At 51.2% G+C, this 20,484-nt stretch overlaps 4 protein-coding genes across 5 annotated transcripts; 3 read left to right on the top strand and 1 right to left on the bottom strand.

Moving 5' to 3' along the window:
- Nucleotides 1-1,723: 1,723 nt before the first annotated feature.
- On the top strand, nt 1,724-3,156 carry LOC112892742 (E3 ubiquitin-protein ligase RHA1B-like). Its single transcript, XM_025959868.1, has one exon. It carries the CDS (start codon nt 2,094-2,096, stop codon nt 2,739-2,741), a length of 648 nt encoding a protein of 215 aa, XP_025815653.1. The 5' UTR covers nt 1,724-2,093; the 3' UTR covers nt 2,742-3,156.
- Nucleotides 3,157-5,410: 2,254 nt separating this feature from the next.
- Nucleotides 5,411-7,085, top strand: LOC112879689. The gene is made up of 2 exons (XM_025944059.1): nt 5,411-6,859; nt 6,969-7,085. The coding sequence occupies exons 1-2, from the start codon at nt 5,411-5,413 to the stop codon at nt 7,083-7,085; spliced, it is 1,566 nt and encodes a 521-aa protein (XP_025799844.1).
- On the bottom strand, nt 7,056-13,271 carry LOC112879698 (mechanosensitive ion channel protein 1, mitochondrial-like). 2 transcript variants are annotated; one of them, XM_025944070.1, is made up of 9 exons: nt 13,087-13,111; nt 12,858-12,960; nt 11,546-11,883; nt 11,062-11,455; nt 10,397-10,668; nt 9,772-9,872; nt 9,100-9,207; nt 7,994-8,203; nt 7,056-7,354 (listed from the first exon to the last, which is right to left on the bottom strand). In XM_025944070.1, the coding sequence occupies exons 3-9, from the start codon at nt 11,829-11,831 to the stop codon at nt 7,265-7,267; spliced, it is 1,461 nt and encodes a 486-aa protein (XP_025799855.1). In that variant the 5' UTR covers nt 11,832-11,883; nt 12,858-12,960; nt 13,087-13,111; the 3' UTR covers nt 7,056-7,264. The 2 variants fall into 2 exon arrangements, with proteins under 2 accessions (XP_025799855.1, XP_025799864.1); XM_025944079.1 differs by lacking the exon at nt 11,546-11,883 and having other exon boundaries at nt 13,087-13,271.
- A 5,142-nt stretch (nt 13,272-18,413) lies between these two features.
- Nucleotides 18,414-19,883, top strand: LOC112878910. The gene is made up of 3 exons (XM_025943178.1): nt 18,414-19,399; nt 19,518-19,628; nt 19,712-19,883. Exons 1-2 carry the CDS (start codon nt 18,688-18,690, stop codon nt 19,619-19,621), a joined length of 816 nt encoding a protein of 271 aa, XP_025798963.1. The 5' UTR covers nt 18,414-18,687; the 3' UTR covers nt 19,622-19,628; nt 19,712-19,883.
- The last annotated feature ends 601 nt before the right edge of the window (nt 19,884-20,484 follow it).

The raw sequence follows: 20,484 nt of genomic DNA, 5'->3' as shown, positions 1-20,484 counted from the left end.
TGCGGTGGCGTCTCTCGCCAACAGCTGGAGACCCGGAAAGTCACGCGCGACCGGTCGATGGACTAGCGCCCGCTGCTGGTGGGTGGCTGATCGTGGGCGTCCCTTTCGGTACGCGCGGAGGCACCAGACTAATCCGTTGCCTACTTGCCTGTCCTGCTCGGACGATCTGTTCAGGATGCTCGGGCTGGTTGATGCGATCAGCAAACTACTCACGCACCCCAGAAACAGAAGGTTTTCGTTCGTTAGGGAACGGCAAAATAAAGGTGTTTTTTCGTCAGGTCAGATTAGGATCTGCATTAGCGTGAAGTCTGCGTGCACTGCCGCAGGTTTGTTAGCTACTATTCAGCTGAGCTCTTCTTTTTTTTTTCCCTTTCTTTTGGAAATGAAGCGTTCCATCACTCATGTCAGATATTACTAGTTGTTATATTGGAGTTCTGCGTGGTGGCTTCGCACAATCGAACACATGGTTCAAATATTACTAGTTTACTACCGTTTTGTTAAGCATGTCAGATATGGTTGAGTCATCACTCATCAGCAGTGCGAGCTGTTACTTGTGGAACGGATCTTGACTGGCTTTGAGGATGAAACACCACACCTGCTACGCAGTACGGACTACTACTTACGCTGGGACTCTGCAAATGCCCGACAAAAGAAATTAGCAAAGGTTGGTTAGCCGGTCCAAGAGGTGGGCTGCAAGCAGATCGCCGGGAAGATGCCATCGTCGTCTCCTGCCGGCACCCAACAACGTCTCTTTGCGAAAGTGGCTTGGTGGGGTTTAATCTAGGCATCGCTTTGTTAAGGACCGCATGGAGTCATGGTCATGGGTATCGGCAGTCCGTAGTCATCGGCGCCGGCAACCAAGGAAATTCATCGTCCATATATTAGTTAGTACTACTAGTACTCACAGAAATTACAGGTCCGGGAGGATTACATGAATGACTCCAATTCAGACAAGCTAGCTAATCGAAGCTCAAAATGGACCGGCCGGCCTTCACTGTGATGTGCTTGGACGAGAGGAATTCGAGTCAAAACCAAATGCTCTGTTTCTCGTAGAACCGTCGTGTGTGTGGAACTAGGGAAGGAATTCTAGATCCAGTCGCCTCCCGGTCAAATAATGGCAAGACGAAGTAGCCGCCCAAGTTGGAGCAGACGACGAGATTGGGAGCCTGCTGCTGCGACTGCGAGAGACGAGACGAGACAAACCGGGGACCAACCTCCCGTCCCCGCCCAAACAAAGCGCAGCAAAAGAATACGGAGAACCTTCCTGCGAGCATCCACCCCTTTTTAAACCCCGACAGGACAGCCCCCAGCTCACAGCCGCCTTGAACAGTTGAACCTGAACTCTCCCGATCTGGAGATGAGAGCGGATTCTAGAACGCTGCTTCGCAACAAAAATGGCAGCTCCAACAATTGCGTTGCACAACGTGAGTTACCGTGGAAACTTCGACCAGTTCCTTCGGAAAAACTAGTAATTACTCTCTCTGGTCATAAACAAGTGACATTTTGAACAAGATTCTGCCGGTATTATTTTCAAATATCCAAACTCGAAATCACGCGGTGACACTGACAGTCGAGGCAAGTGCGTACCTACTTACAGGGCCACCCCGGAATAATCTTTGCACTATATTTCTATTAAAAAAAGAATAATCTTTGCATAGCAGGCAAGTAGTAGTAGCACACCGACGACTAGTGTAGGACTACAGGATACATAACAAATCACATAGCAGGTCGAGACGGGTGGTCCAAAGAAAACTCCCCCTCCGCTGTAGTGGGTCGCCGAGCAGAGCGCCAGCACGAGTCCGAGTCCACCAGACCACCGCTCGGCCAATCCCAAGAGAGAGGAGACCAACGCGCCCGCACACGCAAACCAACCAACCACTTCTCTTCCCGCGGCCGTCACCGATGTTTCCGCGTTACTCCCCGCACGCCCCCGCAGCCCTGCTCCGCTCGCCGCTTTATAAACGAGCTGCCCCGGCTCAGTCCTCCTCCACCCACGCACGCACACAAGCACGAACGCGCCAGCACCTCCACGCCCGCCGCCACCACTAAGCTCCGCTCCGCTGCCCACCGGCGGCTCCAAGATCGACGCGACGATGGGCTTCCCCGTGGGGTACTCGGAGATGCTGCTCCCGCGCGCGCTGCTGCAGGTGCTCCTCCTCCTGGGGCACCTCCACCGCTTCCTCCTCTGGGCCTTCCACGCCGTGGGGCTCGGCGACCTCATCGACCTCGGCTGCAACGATTACCCCGCGCCGCCCTCCGCGGCGCTGGCAGAGCGAACCGGGCGCGACGCGAGCGCGACGCTGCAGCACCGGCGGTCGGAGTTCAGGCCCGTACCGGCGGTGCTCGTCGAGGAGGCGCTCCCCGTGGTGCGGTTCGAGGAGCTGGCGGGCGCGGCGTGCGGGGGCGGCGACTGCGCGGTGTGCCTGAGCGGCATCGGCGCCGGCGACGAGGTGCGGCGGCTCAGCAACTGCCGCCACGCCTTCCACCGCGGCTGCCTCGACCGCTGGATGGCGCACGACCAGCGCACCTGCCCGCTCTGCCGCGCGCCGCTCATGCCGGGGGCCGCCGCCGCGGGGGACCCCAGCTGGGCCGCCGCCGCAGCCGCGCCGTGGGCCGACGCCGCCGACCACGACATGTCCTACCCGTCGTCCCTGCCGTCGACGCCGCTGCTGATGGTGCCCACCCCGACGCTGCTGCGGCCGCACGAGCTGCTGCTCAGCGGCCTGGGCGGCTTCCAGTGAGCCGCGGCCGCTGCGCGGCCGGCGGACTGGCAGGTCACGCGGATCCGTGGCGAGGCAAACCGCGTCGTCATGTGCGGCCCACACCGGCCGGTCGGTCGGTCAGACGGGTGACCGCCGCCAAAGCTGCTCAACCACCACCCAAGTCTGCTGCAGTAGCGCACGGTTGGCCTCGTGCCATCATCGTCTTCGCCGGCCTCGGCATGTCGGCCGGCGAAAGTCGAAAGCAACGGCAAAGGAGACCGCCCCGGTTTTTACAGCGGCTCCGGAAAGGAAAAGGAGTGAAAAAAGAAAAAAAATTAGGAAATTAATTAACCAAGTAGGTTGCTGTGTAGTAGGCCGATTCCGTCTTCCAAGCCAGTGGAGTTGCGAATCTTTTTGCAGATGAAATGAAATTTGTTGAACATGAACTCTGAAATCTGGATCTCGTGCAGTTCTCGCTCCACTCGAGCCGTTTCTTCTTCGACCCAAATCATTCGAATTTCGAATCATTTCCCCCACCCGTTTGCCCGTGTCCAGCTAAGAAGATATCCGGCGCCAAATCCGACTCGAAATATTCTAACCTGACGAGGAAAGCAAACCCGATTCTTCGTCCTTTCTCTACGATTCCCACCTTGCTTAATTTAACAACAATCTAAGTGACCGGGATTAACAAGCTGACCGACGATCCGATCACGTCTGAGTGCTTGACCCGCCTGGCGTGGCGTAATAACCTCATAACCTGGCCTGCCCGAGAGGCAAGGCGCAACCGGCCGGATCGGGTCGACCCGTAGCGCTCGACAGCGACCGATCGACTACCGGCAGGCGGCAGCCGCGCGCGCGGGCACTATTCTAATGCAGTAACTCCATCCCCAAGTAGCTGCGGCGAACATTCCTTTCGTTAACGGAGAAAGCAACACACGGGCGATACGATTCACCTGGCCCCCCCATTGTAATTAGCAAGGCCACTAAAGTAAGCGAGGAGCTAGTGAGCTCTAGAAGCTACCTAGCTCCGTCCTTCCTGCACGCTCAGCTCCGGCTCGTTGTAGCTGGGAACCTTCTGCGGCGATTAAATAAAACCGACGGCACTACTTGTCTACTTGCAGGTTCCGGACGTGGCAAGTGGGCCTGGTTAGATCTCCGGTGAGCATGCAGCAACGGGTACAGTACGAAAGAGTGAAGTGATCGTTGCTGGCAGTCTCCGGCTCCTTGCAGCGGATGGACTCGCGACCCATAATTGGCGATGGACGAGAAGGACAAGCGAGCATAGGCCCCACGGCCACGGGCGCGCCACCATGCATGGGGGCGTGGGGCTTTTGGCCCAGCACGCTTCCGACGTGCCGGAAAAACGGGTGGCCTGACGAGTTTTGTAATTTCCGTCCCCGTCGTGCCTCTCGCTGCACAGGGAAAGGGACGAATATCCTCTGGCTAGAGGCCTTGTTTCGAGGACGGAGACGAGCTCTTCCTAACATCACTCCAGTTCAGCACAGCACGTCCGATTGTGATTGCTGCCTTGCTGGTACTCGCTTCAGCAGCACAGGATCAACATGGTAAACAATGACCTACCGCTCTGATGGTGAGCAGCAATATGGTAACAGTAACGCTAATTATAATAGGGGTTTCATGATGAATTTCATGACATTAATTATCATGATACATTAGCATTTTTGATGATGTGGCACTGATTTAATAAAAAAAGAGAATGAACCAGTTTCATTCCCACGACACTTTGCTAACTCGTTTCCAAGATGTTGGAAATAGTGTGAAACGACTACTGTGACCGCCGTTGTTTCATGGGGGATCCCGTGCGCCAATAGATCAACTAGCATTTAATTACACTAGTTAGTTTTGAAAATAGTGAAATGAAACTCTCCATTGAGGCATAGTGTTTCATTCATCCACCAAACTGACGTGATATTTTTGGAAATAGGGATATTAGCCTAACTTCCCCTCTGTGAGGAATTCTCTCGAGAGTAGCGCCCAATTAGACGTGAGCAAAAGGGACACGCTCAGAGAGAGTGCTGCGCCCTCACGGCACGGAGAAAATTGCCTAGCTGCAACGGAAACATCACCAGCACTCTGCACCTGTTAACATCTGTCTGTTTCACTGTTGGATTTCTCCGTTTGCATCGGGGAAGAAGACAGAGGCAACAGGATCTCAAGGTACGGGACGATTCCCGTTTGCGTTAGCGGTCTGGGCCCTTTGGCTTTACTTTGGGCTGAAAAAGGCCCATGGACCTCCGGCGCAAACAGTATAGAAACTTTAAGCCCATTAACCCGGTTACTACGGGCTTCCAATGCGAATACCATTTGTTCTTAATGATTGGGCTCTATACGACCCGCATATAGAAAGGGTTTCGGGCCCACAACCACTCAACATAGCACTTTCACGTTTCACCCGCGACAACAACTCAACAAGACGAAGAACTGAAACCGAAAGCGCGAGAAGCAAACGGAGCCGCTGAGCTGAACCTGAACCGCTCCCAGCAACGCGCGAGGAGAATGCGCAGCCCGCCGATCCCCCCCTCCGTCCGCTCCGTAAAAATCTCACTCTTTCTCTCTCTCCCCCCGCACGAATCTGGCTGGTCGCTCCCACCGGAAACTTTTGCCGCCGGTCCACGAAGAAGCCGACGGCGAGGAGGAACTTAACAGAAACCGTTGGGACATAGCGACGGCCGGAGACGGCGCGGGCAATGAAGGCCGCCGCCGGAGGAGGCGGCAAGGAGAGCCCGGCGGCCTTCCTCCTCCGCTTCGTCCTCCTGCTCCTGCTCCCGCTCACCGTCCTCTACATCTTCTACACCCTCCACGCCATTCTCTCCTCCACCCCCGCCTGCCCGCCGGATGACCTCGTCACAGCCAAGGGCATGATGGCCACCGCCTTGCCCGTCTCCCACCTTACCAGCAACAATAGCCTTGAATCGTCAATGCCATTACCGCCGCCGTCTCCCCCTCCTCCTCCCGCGGCGCCCGCGGCGACGACGCTGCAGCACGTGGTGTTCGGCATCGCGGCGTCGGCGCGCCTGTGGGAGAAGCGGAAGGAGTACATTAAGATCTGGTGGCGCCCCGGCGGGGGCATGCGCGGGTTCGTGTGGATGGACCGCGGCGTGCGGCCTTCCAGCGTGCCGGAGGGCCTGCCACCCGTCAAGGTCTCGTCGGACACCTCCGACTTCCCTTACACGCACCGCCGCGGCCACCGCTCCGCCATCCGCATCTCGCGCATCGTCTCCGAGACGTTCCGCCTGGGCCTCCCCGACGTGCGGTGGTTCGTCATGGGCGACGACGACACCGTCTTCCTCCCGGACAACCTCCTCGCGGTGCTCGGCAGGCTCGACCACCGGCAGCCCTACTACATCGGCTCCCCCTCCGAGAGCCACCTGCAGAACATCTACTTCTCGTACGGCATGGCGTTCGGCGGCGGCGGCTTCGCCATCAGCCAGCCGCTGGCGGCGCGGCTGGAGCGGATGCAGGACGCGTGCATCCGGCGGTACCCGTCGCTGTACGGCAGCGACGACCGCATCCAGGCGTGCATGGCGGAGCTGGGCGTGCCGCTGACGAGGCACCCGGGGTTCCACCAGTACGACGTGTACGGTGACCTCCTGGGCCTCCTCGCCGCGCACCCCGTGGCGCCGCTCGTGTCGCTGCACCACCTCGACGTGGTGCGGCCGCTGTTCCCGAACGCACGGTCCCGCCCGGCGGCGGTGCGGAGGCTGTTCGAGGGGCCCGTGATGCTGGACTCGGCGGGGGTGATGCAGCAGTCCATCTGCTACGACGAAGCCAAGCGGTGGACGGTGTCCGTGGCGTGGGGGTTCGTGGTGATGGTGGCGCGGGGCGTGATCTCGCCGCGGGAGATGGAGACGCCCGCGCGGACGTTCCTCAACTGGTACCGGCGCGCCGACTACAAGTCGCACGCGTTCAACACGCGGCCGCTGGCGCGCAACCCGTGCGAGCAGCCGGCGCTGTACTACCTGGCGGCGGCGCGGCGGGCGGTGGCGCGCGGAGGGGAGACCACCGTGACAAGGTACCAGCGGTGGCGGCGGCGCAACGAGGTGCGCCCCGCGTGCCGGTGGAAGATCCCCGACCCGGACGCGCTTCTCGACAGCGTTCTCGTGGTCAAGAAGCCCGACCCCGCACTGTGGGAACGGGTAATCTTCGCCGAGCTCTCATCATCTTGATTTGAACATTTCACTTCTACCATCTACGTACTTTGTGTAGCGATGCTGACGGGTTAGTTTCTGCATAAACCTGCTGCAGTCTCCGAGGAGGAATTGTTGCAGGGTGCTGTCGTCTCCCGGGGTAGGAGATGACAGGAACAAGACGATGACCATAGACGTGGGTGTATGTGAGGACTGGGAGGTCAACCAACTGTAATTATCACATAGACAAACAGTATAGGTAATTCATCCCTTACTTTTGTCTCTTATTCCTGTAACGGTAAGATAGATGAAAGAAGAAAGAATATTTACACACGTCCTCCCTCCCATTATCCCATATGAGCTGATCTTGCCAGAGATTTTTCATCTTCTGAAACTATCACACATGCTGTTGATTCACACGGCGGTCCAGAGTTGATGTCGCTTCAAGATACCGGCAGCTTTCAGGAGGATATCTTGTTCTACAGAGGACCACTCCTCTGTTTTCTGCGGTCATAGAAAAACAATTGTCAGTCAGGAGATCGGACTCTGGAATATTAAACCTGCAGTGCTTTACGGTGAGAAATGACAACCATGTTACTGGCTACTCTAAATCACATGTGCTGAACCAGAACGGTTAAGAAACAATCTGAAAACTCAGCTCAACCCAGCTCAACTTTGATGCCAAGCTGCTTCCTCAATGCCATCAACATACAGAGAATAAACGTAAAACCATCACACAGATTGCCAATATCCGCTAAACTCCAACAAAGTTATGCAAGTGCACTCTGCAAACTAATCTATCCACGCACAAGATGCCAAGTGTGAGAACTACTGCATGATTTTTGGCAGCATAATGTTGTTTGCAAAGTCATATATTCTTGTTTCCTACCACAGTGATGACGTGTTGCAATTAGCTTGTTGATCCCTACAGAGCAGTATGTTGGCTGTTTGTTTGAGCAAAGTGCAAATATGCAATTGCACACAAAATAAAATTAACATATGCTCACTTTATTAACATAACAAATAGAGAAATGCATATGATATACCAGTCATTTAACAATGTGGTTCCAAAGTAATGGAACCTCAAACATGTCAGAACCATGAGAAAAGAAAAGTTTCTTAAGAGGACCACAGTTAACATACCGTGCTTTTGATGTTGCAGCCAATTGTAAGCTCTCCACGTGAACCTTCTAATCTTGAGAGGTAGCAGTAAGGAACATCAATTTTTGGGTTGGACACCAACATTTCTTTTATCTCCTCTGTTATAGTAGGAATCTTTTCAATATCTTCAGTTCTTAAAGGAAGTTTGGACACGCTAACATGCCGCTGGGCCCTCGATTTGTTCACTATCATCTGCAGATTTTTTGGGGAAGAAGAATCATATTGAGGGAACCCACTTGGAATTATACTACCTTACAGCAGAAAGAAATAAAGAAATGCAAGGAAGCAATTCTCAACACTATCTCTTGAAACAAAAACTAAAAGCCAAATCTATCTCAATTGTGTACTTAAATCATAGAACCTAGAAATGTGAGCCTGTTGCATCATAAATTTATGTAACCAAGCTAGATGGAACAGGAACAAGGATCAATCTATCAGCAAGCTGAGACCTGTCTAATGGTTAAATGCACAAGAAAGCAGCTTCAGAATTCATTGCTCTGAGATGATCAAGGTGAACCGGGCTTTGAGTATTGCAAAGAATGTATACAATATGGAATACTGATAATGTGATTGCAGTTTGATGGACATTAAGGTCAATAACTCAAATTTATTTTTGGCAACCTAACCATGCTAGAACATTATGACTGACAGGTTTATAGCTTTTCAAAGGTTTTTGCAGTTGATAAGGTAAGCTACGTGTTTCATATCAGTGACCATGCTGGTACATACAAGCTAAGCATGGTTATCAGAGTAAACAATTATGGTACAAGGTCCATGTGATCCATAACAACTAGTTTTGCACCAGATAGGGTTTCAAAAGATATAGCTGATGGTGTTCAGCAATCACAATATGGACCAAATGACATTCTTGGTAGTGTGACTCAGCTGAGTCTGCTCTCTATCAAGCATTCAAGCTACACATTTAAGTATTTAACGAATATTCTAACTAATGCGTCATGGATTTTAATCAATTAAACATCCTAAAAATCAATGCAGTTGTCTATGAAACAGTAATACATCCAATATGCCACAATTCATTTGCAAAATACTTTAAAACATAAGCTAAAGAATAGCATTTTAGACATTACTTGGCTGGAGAATAGGGAATTAGGAACTATAACAGGGAGCTTTTCTGTATTTATCAGCGAAGTAGAAGTCAGTCCAATTTCAACCACTTGCCCTTCTATTGACCCAGCCTGCAACATGGAAGCACTTTTAGCCGCTCGATGTTTTCATCTCCTCATGAAATGCTTTTGTTGGAAGAAACTTGAGCCCCGACATAAAATTTTCAGCTATCTAAGCTATGAAATGCTTTAGTTGGAAGAAAGCTGAGCCCTGACTTAAAATTTTCAAGTATTAATGTGCTCTTCTTATTAAAAATTTCGAGCTAGGTATCAAATGTAAAGAGGCATGATTGGAAGTATGAATTAGTGAAGGCAGAGCACTTTGTTGAACTTCATCTTCTAAACCTACATGCAGCATGGTTCTTTTCATATCTTATCCAGCACTTGAGAAACTCACTGATGTCCAGTAATTTTTCATTGTTTAGCTGCATTATTAATTTGATGAGGTAAGTTAATCCTCATACAGTTGACTTTCAACTTAGGGAATGTATTTAAATTTTTCAGCAAGGTTATGATCTATGAAAAATAAATAAAATTACCCATATTATTAGCAGGCTAATAGCCTATCAATTGTACATGTAGTTTCAGAAAATAAATGGACACAACAAAAGGTTTGTTAGATAAATAACCAGGGACCTTGATGTAATCTCCAACTGAGAACGGCCTTGAAAATTGTAAAGAGAATCCACTCAGGATGTTACCAAGGATATCTCTAGCAGCAAATGCAGTAGCGACACCTGTAACAGCATACAAAAGAGAATGTTAGTCATATATGTAATTACTAGTTAAGAAAAAAGAAAAGATCCAGCTCTTCCTTATGAGAAAGTATAGGTACATTATTGGACATACGTATATTGCTGAAGATATCGAAAGCAAACAAACTATTACCTATATGTATCAAACCTAATACAAGTTGAGCAGAAAGCCAGAAACAATACTTGCGAAACCAACCAAAGTTCAAACTAGCAGCAATTTAGTGCAAGCTACATATCCTTTCTTGTGGAAACAGGGAAGATAAACAAGAACAGGATTGTGAAAGAATTCTCGGTACAAATCCATACATAAAAGGCTACCTTGTCAGATGTAAGGAAACATTATTGATCATCTTTTTGCATTGCATATATTAGTTATTGACGTGATAAAGGTCTGATTCAGGTAGGCTTGCTGCTTGCCTACTTAGTCCACACAACAAAAAAGTCTTGAGTTTATGAAGTACAAGAAATGCTCATGCGAAGATGAACACTGCATATTAAAACATTACCTCCAACACCACCAACGGTTAATATTGACTGCACAGGTACACCACAGGCTTCAGCAAGAGCTACAACTCCAAGTGCAATCAGTCCTAACGATGATACCTTATCAAATGCTGACAATCTTTCACGGTCAGTTGCTATAGCAGCTTGTTTGGCCATAGCATTGGCAATGAAGTTAGTTTTCCATCTGTGAAGAAACCACACAAAAGATACGACAAATGCCCCCTTCCATGCCTGTGGAAGATAATCTGAAATGTTTGGTGCAATAACTGCAGCCCTGAGGAAGGAAGGAAACACCAGAGACCTCAGAAAGATTCTTTAACATCTGACCAGAAAATGATATGCATCATAGTAGTATGGTTTCTAATACAAAAACAATATCATCCTTTTCAAAAAAAACAATATCATGCTACCAACATCAGTATGCACATTGCAAAATACCATAGATAGGCATAATTAGCATGTGTATAGTGCAGAGGAACATCATAGGAAGTCTCCTTTGAGAAAATATGCGAAATATATGAAAGGAACATGAAAAATCTGGAATCTGGTGTGAATCTGAAAAGCATTTACGTAGATTAAAAAATCTACTATGTTGCCAATACTACTATTTTACAAAAAGAAGGTACTAAGAAAATAAGTTTATCTCAGAAGGTGAATAGGTCCTCACATCTGAGAAAATGCCATAAATGTGATGATATATTTTGCAGGGTCCTCCATGGCACTCCACAAGCTTGTTTGATAAGACATTTCTTTCTTAGTAGAGACTCCCCAGATTGTCATGAGAGGACCTTCTGATGCATACTTGTGGAGCTTCCGTAGAACAATAGGCATTACAAACCATGCCATTGCTGTACCAATCAGTGTACCACCAAGTGGAACAACTACCTTCTCTAGATCTGCATGATTACTAAATAACTCTTGGACATGAAGTGTAATTGCATCATTCAGATCCTTCAAGTTCTTGCCTGCGGTGCTACCATCGGTAGCAGAACAATGAGCATTTTCTGACATATCAATCCAGGTGTTCCCACCATCAACTGCGGTGCCAACTTCAGAAGTTCCTGTAGAAGATACTTTTGAGACAGAATTTTGGGCACCTTCTGGTTTAGTTCTAGTATATGAGGAACACATGCGACGAAGGCTTGGAACGCCTGAGAATCCCAGTGATTGGTTGTAGTGGTTCTTCGATGTAAACAACCAACAATTCTCTAGGTAAGCTGTACTATGCGGTGTGCTGCTTTTTGGCACAATGAAGTACTGATCTCCAGACTTGATCTGGTTTGGTGTGGAAGTGCCTGGCCTTTTAGTGAGCTCAGCACAGCTGAACCATCTCCAGGGAACACCAAAACGTGAACATTGCTCAGGAGATCCCTCTCTGCGACTGTGCTTAGTGGCTGCTTGGCATGACCATCGCAAAATTGCGGCACTCCTAGACATTGTACCCTTCCAAATCTAACTTGACATGGCAGCTACGAGAAAAGTGCATGCGCTGACATGGATATCCAGCATTTACGATGTCAAATTAACGATAGTCACAGATGAAACGCAAATTCTCACACATAGCGACAACAACACTGCGGAAACTAAAAAGGAAGAGGAAAGATGAAGCCCTGACAGAGAGTAAGTGAATGGCTGACAAAAAAACTGCTAAATGAAGTAAGTGAAGCCTGTTTAAACAATTGCCTTAAAATACACAATGCTAACATATTAACCCTTACTTCCAACATGTTTTCATGCCCATCTTTAAATAAATATCTCCACATAGTCAAGCACTGAAACAAGTTGGACTATGCGGCAAACTACACCATTAAAGCTTTGTGGTAGGCTGTTTTTTTTTTCAAAGAACCTACGAAAGAGCAGGGAATTCCTGCAATTTCTATAGAAGAATAGAGTTGAGGCAGTTTATAAGGGAAACTGAACCTGAAAAACTTACAGCTCCAGGGTTAATTAAAGAAAAACATACAAAAAGCTCCTGACAACAGAAGAAACAAGTTGGACGGAAACCTAGAGTGCCTCGCCACCACTCACTGACATCTAACAACGGAGCCCTTCATGAGTCATTGTTGCCAAGCTTGTCACTAAAGCGACATGATAGGCCGTTAGCAAGGATGAGCATTCCATTGTGTTCAAAACTGCTCCGAAATTGGTTGTACAGCTAGGGATGAAAACAAAATACGTGTAAGAAACACCCCTTAACAAAATTGGACAGCAACTTCATATGCTAACATAGTAACATTTACTTGTGCCCCCAATAATCCTAACGTGCAAATCGTTGATAGTTCTCTGTGATCCCACAATATCTCCAAACAATCCCCTTACGATTGCTTCACTGAAACATGGAGGGAGACATATCTACAACCAGAGAACAATTCAGAGGGAGGTGGGGTTCAGAATCAAAGTAGAATCACATGAACCCATATCAAGCTCGTATTTGATCGCAAGGTGTTTGACGAAATGGCTCACCGGATCGCCCGACGGAGATAACCGCAACCCCGTCGTGTCCCGTGCGGATGCAAGCAACCGAATAGCGTGACCTCCTATCAGCATCTGCATTCCAGCATCCAAACTGAAATACTAGGAGTGAAGCAAGTTAGAAAATCCCCCCGGCGCTGCGCTGGAACCAACGCTCAATGGCGGGCTAACAGCGAGCGCTAGAAATCGCGTAAAATTGTGTGCTGCGGGGGAGCGAGACCTGAGGTGGAAGCTGTAGAGGCATGCGCGAGAAGGTTCGGCCGAGGCGCGCGGCAACTGGAAGCGTGGAGCGCTTCGCCTGCCCGGCTACTCGAGGCTCCGAGTTCCGACACCTGCCTGGGAGAGGAGGGCGTCATGCGCTGCGCTGGCCTGTGGCCGTGATTGTGACGGGTTTCCTCGAGAGCCCATACGAAAGGTGTGGGCATCGGCGGCGGCGAAGCAAAACGAGAACTTGAGCCCAGTAAGCCTGCTTGCACCGGGGCCTGCAGCCCAGACATGGGCGGATCCTTGTGTTTGGCCCAACAAAGGAAGACGCAGCCCACGTTTTACGCGCGCGGGCTGTGTGGGGCCTTGTTGTAGGTAGCTGAGGCCCATGTGCCTCTGCAACTCGGCACAAAACCACCAGTTACCTACCGTTCGTTTGCGTTCCGAGCACGCGCGCTCCCGTGGGGCACCGCGGTTGCACGTGCTCTGTTCGACCGGAACCCGTTTTTCACAGGGCAGGGGGAGTTGGCACGATGCAGAGTGATTTCAGGGGAGCCCTCCAGGAACAAAACTGATCGGCGATCGTTACCCGCAACGCCGGTCCGTTCGGGCCCGCCACGAGGAGGCGCCCAAACCGAATGCGCGAGACGGGGGAAAGGAGCGCGTGCCGACCTCCTTCGCCGAAAGGAACATGGCCAGACGCATGAAGCGACAAGGGGAAATTACAGGAGGGGCCGCCTGCGGTTGCCGCGAATGGCTAGGTTACCGGTGAGCCGTAGCCCGCAGGGAACTGCTCCAGTAGGGATCATCACGCGCACACGTCTAGCCAAATCGGTGCAATACGGGTCCGCCCAACTTTTTGGCTCCTCGACAACTCTTCCAGTCCAAGAAAGGAGATCAGCAGAGGACAGATAGGAGGAGGAAATCAAAGGTAGTGCCAACGCCTTCTTCCCTGACTCCGGACCTCAACATGCCACCGGTGAGTGCGGCTGCCCTGGTGCCTGCGGGGCTGGTCAGTTCTCGGGTCATCCAGCTTGCGGGACGTCAAGATGGGAACGAGGTTGTTCGGGAGGAAATGATCAAGAAACAAAAGCGCACGGCCACTACAAATGATGCACGATCGGCGGCGGCTGCGGACGGCAGCCCCCGCCGGGCACAATGAATTGCTTAAGCATGAACTGCCGGGGTTGTGGGCGACCCGAGGCGGTTCAAGAAATACGTCACCTGGTGGAGGTCTCACATCGAAGTTGTTCTTTCATGCGCGGATTTGGGAATTCGCGAATGGCGCCTCACTGGCTTCTACGGAGAACCGAGACGCGAGCTGCATAAGAACAGCTGGTATTTTCTTCGCTTCTTGAGGGCACAGTCTGATGCTCCATGGCTGTGCTTGGGCGACTTCAATGAGGTGCTGGCCCCCGATGAACACATTGGTGTGAACGAAAGGGAACACTGGCAGATTGCGGCGTTCCAGGAAGTGGTCCAGGACTGTCGGCTAATTGATCTGGGTTTTAATGGCTTGCCTTAGACATGGGATAATCGACAGGAGGGCGATAGGAATGTGAAAGTACGCTTGGACAGAGCTCTGGGCGATCACAAATTCATAGAGCTTTTGCCTGACTCATCAGCGAATCATGTTCCGCTGGTTGAATCAGATCACTGTGCGCTAGTGATCGAGCTTCACAAACGGGTGGCTTCCAGGAGGCGGCGGCGGAAGAGGCGAATGTTTCGTTATGAGAACATGTGGCAACGCCACGATGAATATGCAGGCTTTGTGCAGGAGACATGGGACCCAGGCCGGGGAGCGGGTGACCTAAATTCGGTGGCTATGTCGCTCTCTAAAATGCAATCTTCTTTTAGCTCATGGGATAGAGAGGTTTTTGGTTCAGTAAAAAAGAAGGTTGCCACGTTAAAGGCAGAGATAGAAACTGAGAGGGCGAGTACTCTGTACCGGGGTCCGACGGCGCGTGAGAAAGAACTGATGAATCAGCTGTCGGAGGCCCTGTCCCGGGAGGAAATTATGGAGCGCCAAAGATCTCGAGTTGATTGGCTGCGGGAAGGAGACCGGAATACTGGATTTTTTCCAAGCGAAAGCCAAGGCGCGGGCGCGCTCGAATAGAATTCAGGGTCTGAAAAATTCTGAGGGGGTGCTAGTCTATGAGCAGGAACAGCTGGAGGAATTGGCAAATAATTTCTACCAGGATTTATTCTCGGCGCAGGCTGGGTTAGAGACAGAGTTAGTGTGTCAACACGTTCCCAGGAAGGTTACTGACCCTATGTGCGAAATCTTAGAGCAGGCCTTTCTGCCTGAGGATGTTGAGAAGGCACTGTTTCAAATGGGACCGAGTAAAGCTCCAGGGCCGGATGGTTTCACTGCCGGTTTTTTCCAGCGGCATTAGGCACTGGTGAAGGATTCGGTTACATCTGCCGTACTGGGCTTCCGCAATGGTGGTGAGATGAGCAATGTTGTTAACCAAACTGTGCTAGTTCTAATTCCAAAAGTGGCGAACCCACAGGAGCTAACACAGTTCCGGCCAGTTGCATTATGCAATGTGCTTTACAAGATCTGCTCTAAGGTCATGGCGAACAGACTGAGGAGAGTTCTTGATGATATTATTTCTGAAGAACGGAGTGCGTTCGTGCCGGGGCGACTTATCACTGATAATGTTCTCATTGCCTATGAATGTGTGCACTACTTGAGGAATAAGAAGGGCAAAAAAGGTGTATGTGCAGTGACACTTGATATGGCGAAGGCTTATGATAGGGTGGAATGGGAATATTTACGAGCGATCATGCTGGCCCTGGGTTTCCCTGTGGGATGGTGTGAGCTCGTCATGAAGTTTGTTACTACAGTTTCGTTTTCGGTACGAGTAAATGGCACACATTCCCCATCCTTTACTCCGACACGGGGAATAAGGACCTGTTTGGATCCACCCCCAAATAGCAAAAAGGCAAATGGCAAAATTTTTGCTCCTGTCACATCAGATGTTTGGACGCTAATTAGAAGTATTAAATATAGTTTAATTAAAAAACTAATTACATAGATGAGGACTAAATGACGAGACGAATCTATTAAGCCTAATTAATCCATAATTAGCAAAATTACGGTAGCATTTGCTCTTTTGCACTTTGGGGTGTTTGGATCCAAAAGTGTAAAAAAAGTGCAAAAGAGTAAAAATTTTGCACTTTCTCTTTCTCTTTCCGTTGGATCCAAACAGGCCCTAAGACAGGGTGATCCGATATCGCCGTACTTGTTCTTGTTGTGTGCAGAAGGACTCACCTCTATGCTCAAGGCTTGTGGCCCTGCACATATCTCAAGAGGCGTACGGGCAGGCATCCATGCACCATGGATTTCACATCTGCTGTTTGCTGATGATAATACGATTTTCATGCAAGCTGACAGAAGAAGCGCCGATAGGCTGGCTGGAATTTTGGAAGACTACCATAGCGGTTCTGGACAGATGGTAAACAAGCAAAAAGCTGCTGTATTCTTCAGTGCTAACTCTGATATGGAGATGAAGCAGATTGTCAGGCATCACTTATGATTGAGAAGGAAGCTTTGGGGGAGAAGTACCTGGGTTTGCCGACTGCAGTGGGCCGGGCTACTGAGCTACTTTTGACTACTCTGCAGATAGGATTAGGAGCTTTATGCATGGCTGGGGCGCGAACAACTTGAGTTGTGCTGGCCGGGAGGTTCTCTTGAAGGCTAATGCCCAGGGGGTCCCTTCATAACCTACATACCCGATGAGCTGTTTCAAACCGCCAGCCCCTGTGTGTAAGAGAATGAAAACCTACATTGCAAACTACTGGTGGGGTAGCTCCATAGATAATCACAAGATCCACTGGCAGAGATGGTCTAAATTGACTGCACCGGAGGGAGATGGTGGAATGGGCTTTCGTGATCTCCCTCTGTTCAATGAGGCCATGTTGGGGAAGCAAGGGTGGCGACTGATCACAAGGCCGAACTCTCTATGTGCTAGGGTTCTTAAAGGGAAATACTATCCTAATGGAGAATTTCTTTCAGCTACTAGGAATAAAAGGTCGTCGGAAACCTGGCGAGCGATTCTACACGGCAGGAAAGTTCTCCAAAAAGGTTTGATCAAACGGGTCGGTCCGGGGGAGTCCATTAACATCTAGAGAGATAATTGGATTCCGGGGACAACATTGATGAAGCCGCTAATTCACCTGGATAATGCAACAGTCCAGCAGGTTAGTGAGCTTTTTGTCCAGGGAACGAGACGGTGGAATGAGGAACTTGTGCGTCAGTCCTTTACATCATTGGATGCAGACGACATATTGAAGATCAAACCTGGTGTGCGGATGGAGGAGGATGTTCTAGCCTGGAACCATGAGAAATCTGGCATGTACTCTGTCCGATCGGCATATCGATTACTCAAAGCGGAACAAGCTCAGGAGGAGGCAAGTAAAGTGAACGAAGCAGGTGCTTCCGATGGCACCTGGGTGTGGAGGAAGCTATGGAAACTGAAGATCCCACCAAAAATTCGAATATTCTGGTGGCGAGTTATCCAAAACTTCCTGCCTACCAAGATGGAATTATGCCGAAGACGTGGATCGAGAAGCGACATGTTCTACTTGTGGAGCTGAAGTAGAATCTCTGTTCCATGTGGTTTTTGAGTGCCCGCTGGCAAGAAGCTTTCGGGACGAGGTGAATAAGCTAACTGGAACCAAGGTTCCAAGGCTACACCAAGCGACATGGGCAAAGGACCTGCTGACAGGTGAGCATTGCCCTGCAAAGTCGGCTGAGTTAATCATTTGTGGAGCTTGGTCACTTTGGTCAGGGAGAAATGCGAGAAAACATGGCAATCAGAGTTGGGATGCTGCAGCTGCGGCTAGACATATATCCTCAATGCTCGAAGATCTCATTTGGTCAGGAAATAGAGTGTCACCGGCCTCTGTCAGGGTGCGCGGCTGCTGGCAAAAGCCGCCGAGTGGATGGACAAAGATCAACACTGATGCAGCATTCACAAAGAATAAAGGAACCGGGACTTCCGGAGCGGTGATAGGCAATGACCAGGGCGTCGTCCTGGCAGCAGCAGCACGAGTTCATTTCAATATTGCAGATGTGCTGATGGCGGAAGCGCTGGCGACGAGGGATGGGGTGCTGTTAGCAGTAGAGCAGGGAATGATGAAGGTGATCCTGGAGACGGATAATGCGTCGGTGACCTCCCTCCTGAGCTCAGATGAAGGTCTTCGTAGCACTATTGCTGGCATCTGGCATGAAGTTAAAGAGCTTAGCTTGTCTTTTATTTCTTTTACTTGTTCACATGTTAACCGGGAAGGCAATGAGGCTGCGCATCTGTGCGCGCGCATGCCATCGATGTCTTCTCCGACGTTGTCCTGGATTGGTGATCTTCCAAACTGGTTAAGGGAGGCTGCCAACAGGGATTGTAATGTTGTGATGCAGTAAAGCTCTCTGATTTGCCCTAAAAAAACTTTTTTTCCCAAATCGACGCGCGATCGCCTTCGTCGCCAAGTTTTCAAGATGCGAAAAAACAAGGAAGGTTCCTGGCTTCATCGGCCACTCGGTTGCTCGCTTGATCAAGCTGTTCTGTAACTGCTCCGCGTACTTCCTGTGCTCACCGCTGCAGCGGCGTCGCCGATGGCGTGCCCGAAGCCCACGGGGCTCCTCCTCGTCCTCGTGATGGCCGCCGCAGGATCAGGGGTCGCCCTGAAGCTGGAGCCCACCGGCACGAGCACACACTTCCTGCCTCTGCTCGACTGCGACCCGGCCGCGGCCGCGGCGGCGCCCTCCAGGAACGACAGCGCGTTCCGCGCCAACGTGCTGTCGCTCCTCGGCACGCTCCCCTCCGAGGCCGAGCCCACGGGCTCCGCCTCCACGCGGTCCGGCGGCGCCGGACGCGACCGCGCCTTCGCGCGCGGGGTCTGCTTCGGCTTCGGCGCGCCGGACGGCCCCTCCTCGCACGACGACTGCCGCTCGTGCCTGTCCGCCGCCGCCGAGGACGTGGCCGCAGGGTGCGGCGCCGCCAGCCGTCGCGCGGGCGCCTGGCGCGTCAGCTGCTTCCTGTCGTACGCGGACACCAACCGGCCCACGGCCCGCGAGGACGCGTTCCGCGGCTGGTTCTACGACGACAACGGCGACGCGCCGACCGCGGCGCTGGGGACCCAGTGCACGGCCAACCGCACCGCGGCGGAGTGCGCACGGTGCCTGAACGAGCCGGCGCAGGTGGTGCCGGCGCTGAAGAAGGGGGGGCGGCTCTCGATGGTCCGCGGCGACGCAGTGGTGGTCGTCGGCTACGCCTGCTACCTGCGCGTCCCGCTGTCCCGTCCGACGCCGCGGTGGCAGCGAAACCGTGAGCTCTCTCTCGTTCTCTCTGTCCCCCTCTTCCGTTCCGGCCTCTTCGTTCGTTGTCAGGGGAAGGAGAAATCAAGCGCGCCATAAATGACGGTGGTGCCTGTCCGTCCTCGTAGTTTTCGGAGTCGTCGACGTCTTTGACGTGGTTGGGATCGTGCTCATTGAAGTAGGCGGGGTGCTGTTCTGCATCAAGATAGCCCGTGAGTTTGATCCAGGATGAGGCGGCGGTGCGTGTTCATCTATCCCTTAGCATAGCGCAGCGCCTGATGCCCTGATCATACCCTGATCATACACCCGCGATCCTCTATAGGTCCGGCAGTACAGTAGCCCCGGCAGCCCCGGAACCTAACTTCGGCAGCCTCGGCGGCGCGGCGAGTAGCGGCGGCGGGCCGCCGGTGGGCCTTCTACGACCGGTTGGATCCCACACGCGCGCGTGACTCCTGACATTAGCGGTGATGGCGACATCTGCCTTTCGAGTTTCGAGTATCCGACTAGCCACGCGGCGTCAAACCATCACGGTTTACACGGGCGGCTCCGGCGTCCGCCTTCGGTCACGACGATGCTCCTGGTTCACTCCCATGCCCACGACCTTAGGCACGAGCTCTGCCCAGTGTTGCGGCGTGCGATGGCGTTGGCTGTGGTGGGGCTTCGTCAACAACTCCATCCGCATGACTACAGCAAAGGGCTCGGCCCAAGCAGTCACGGACTCCCAGGTAGAAAAACCAACCTACTATGAAGGTGAAAATACATCATAGTAGAATGTATTCAACATGAAAATACATGAAAATGAAAATACTAGTAAATGAACTATAAAAGTTCTCCAAATTCCTTTAGCATCACACTCGATTTCTGCAATTAGACCAGTCTCAATGAAGTTTCATCGAGAGTTTTAGGGCATTACATTCTATGCCACATCATTAATTTTGCTGATAGGCGAGGAGAGAGAAAGAGAAAGTTTTATGGGATGTGAGAGGAGTTTCATCACCGTAAAACTTAGTAATTGTGCTATGAAACTGTGCACTGAGAGCATGTTTGGTTTGCACTTGCTTATATTTAGGGACTTAAGTTTAGTTCCAATAAGTC

The sequence above is a fragment of the Panicum hallii genome, chromosome 1 (assembly GCF_002211085.1).
Source record: "Panicum hallii strain FIL2 chromosome 1, PHallii_v3.1, whole genome shotgun sequence".
Classification (NCBI taxonomy): domain Eukaryota; kingdom Viridiplantae; phylum Streptophyta; class Magnoliopsida; order Poales; family Poaceae; genus Panicum; species Panicum hallii.
The sequence above is the reverse complement of the archived record's forward strand: the minus strand, read 5'-3'. Positions and strand labels throughout refer to the sequence as shown.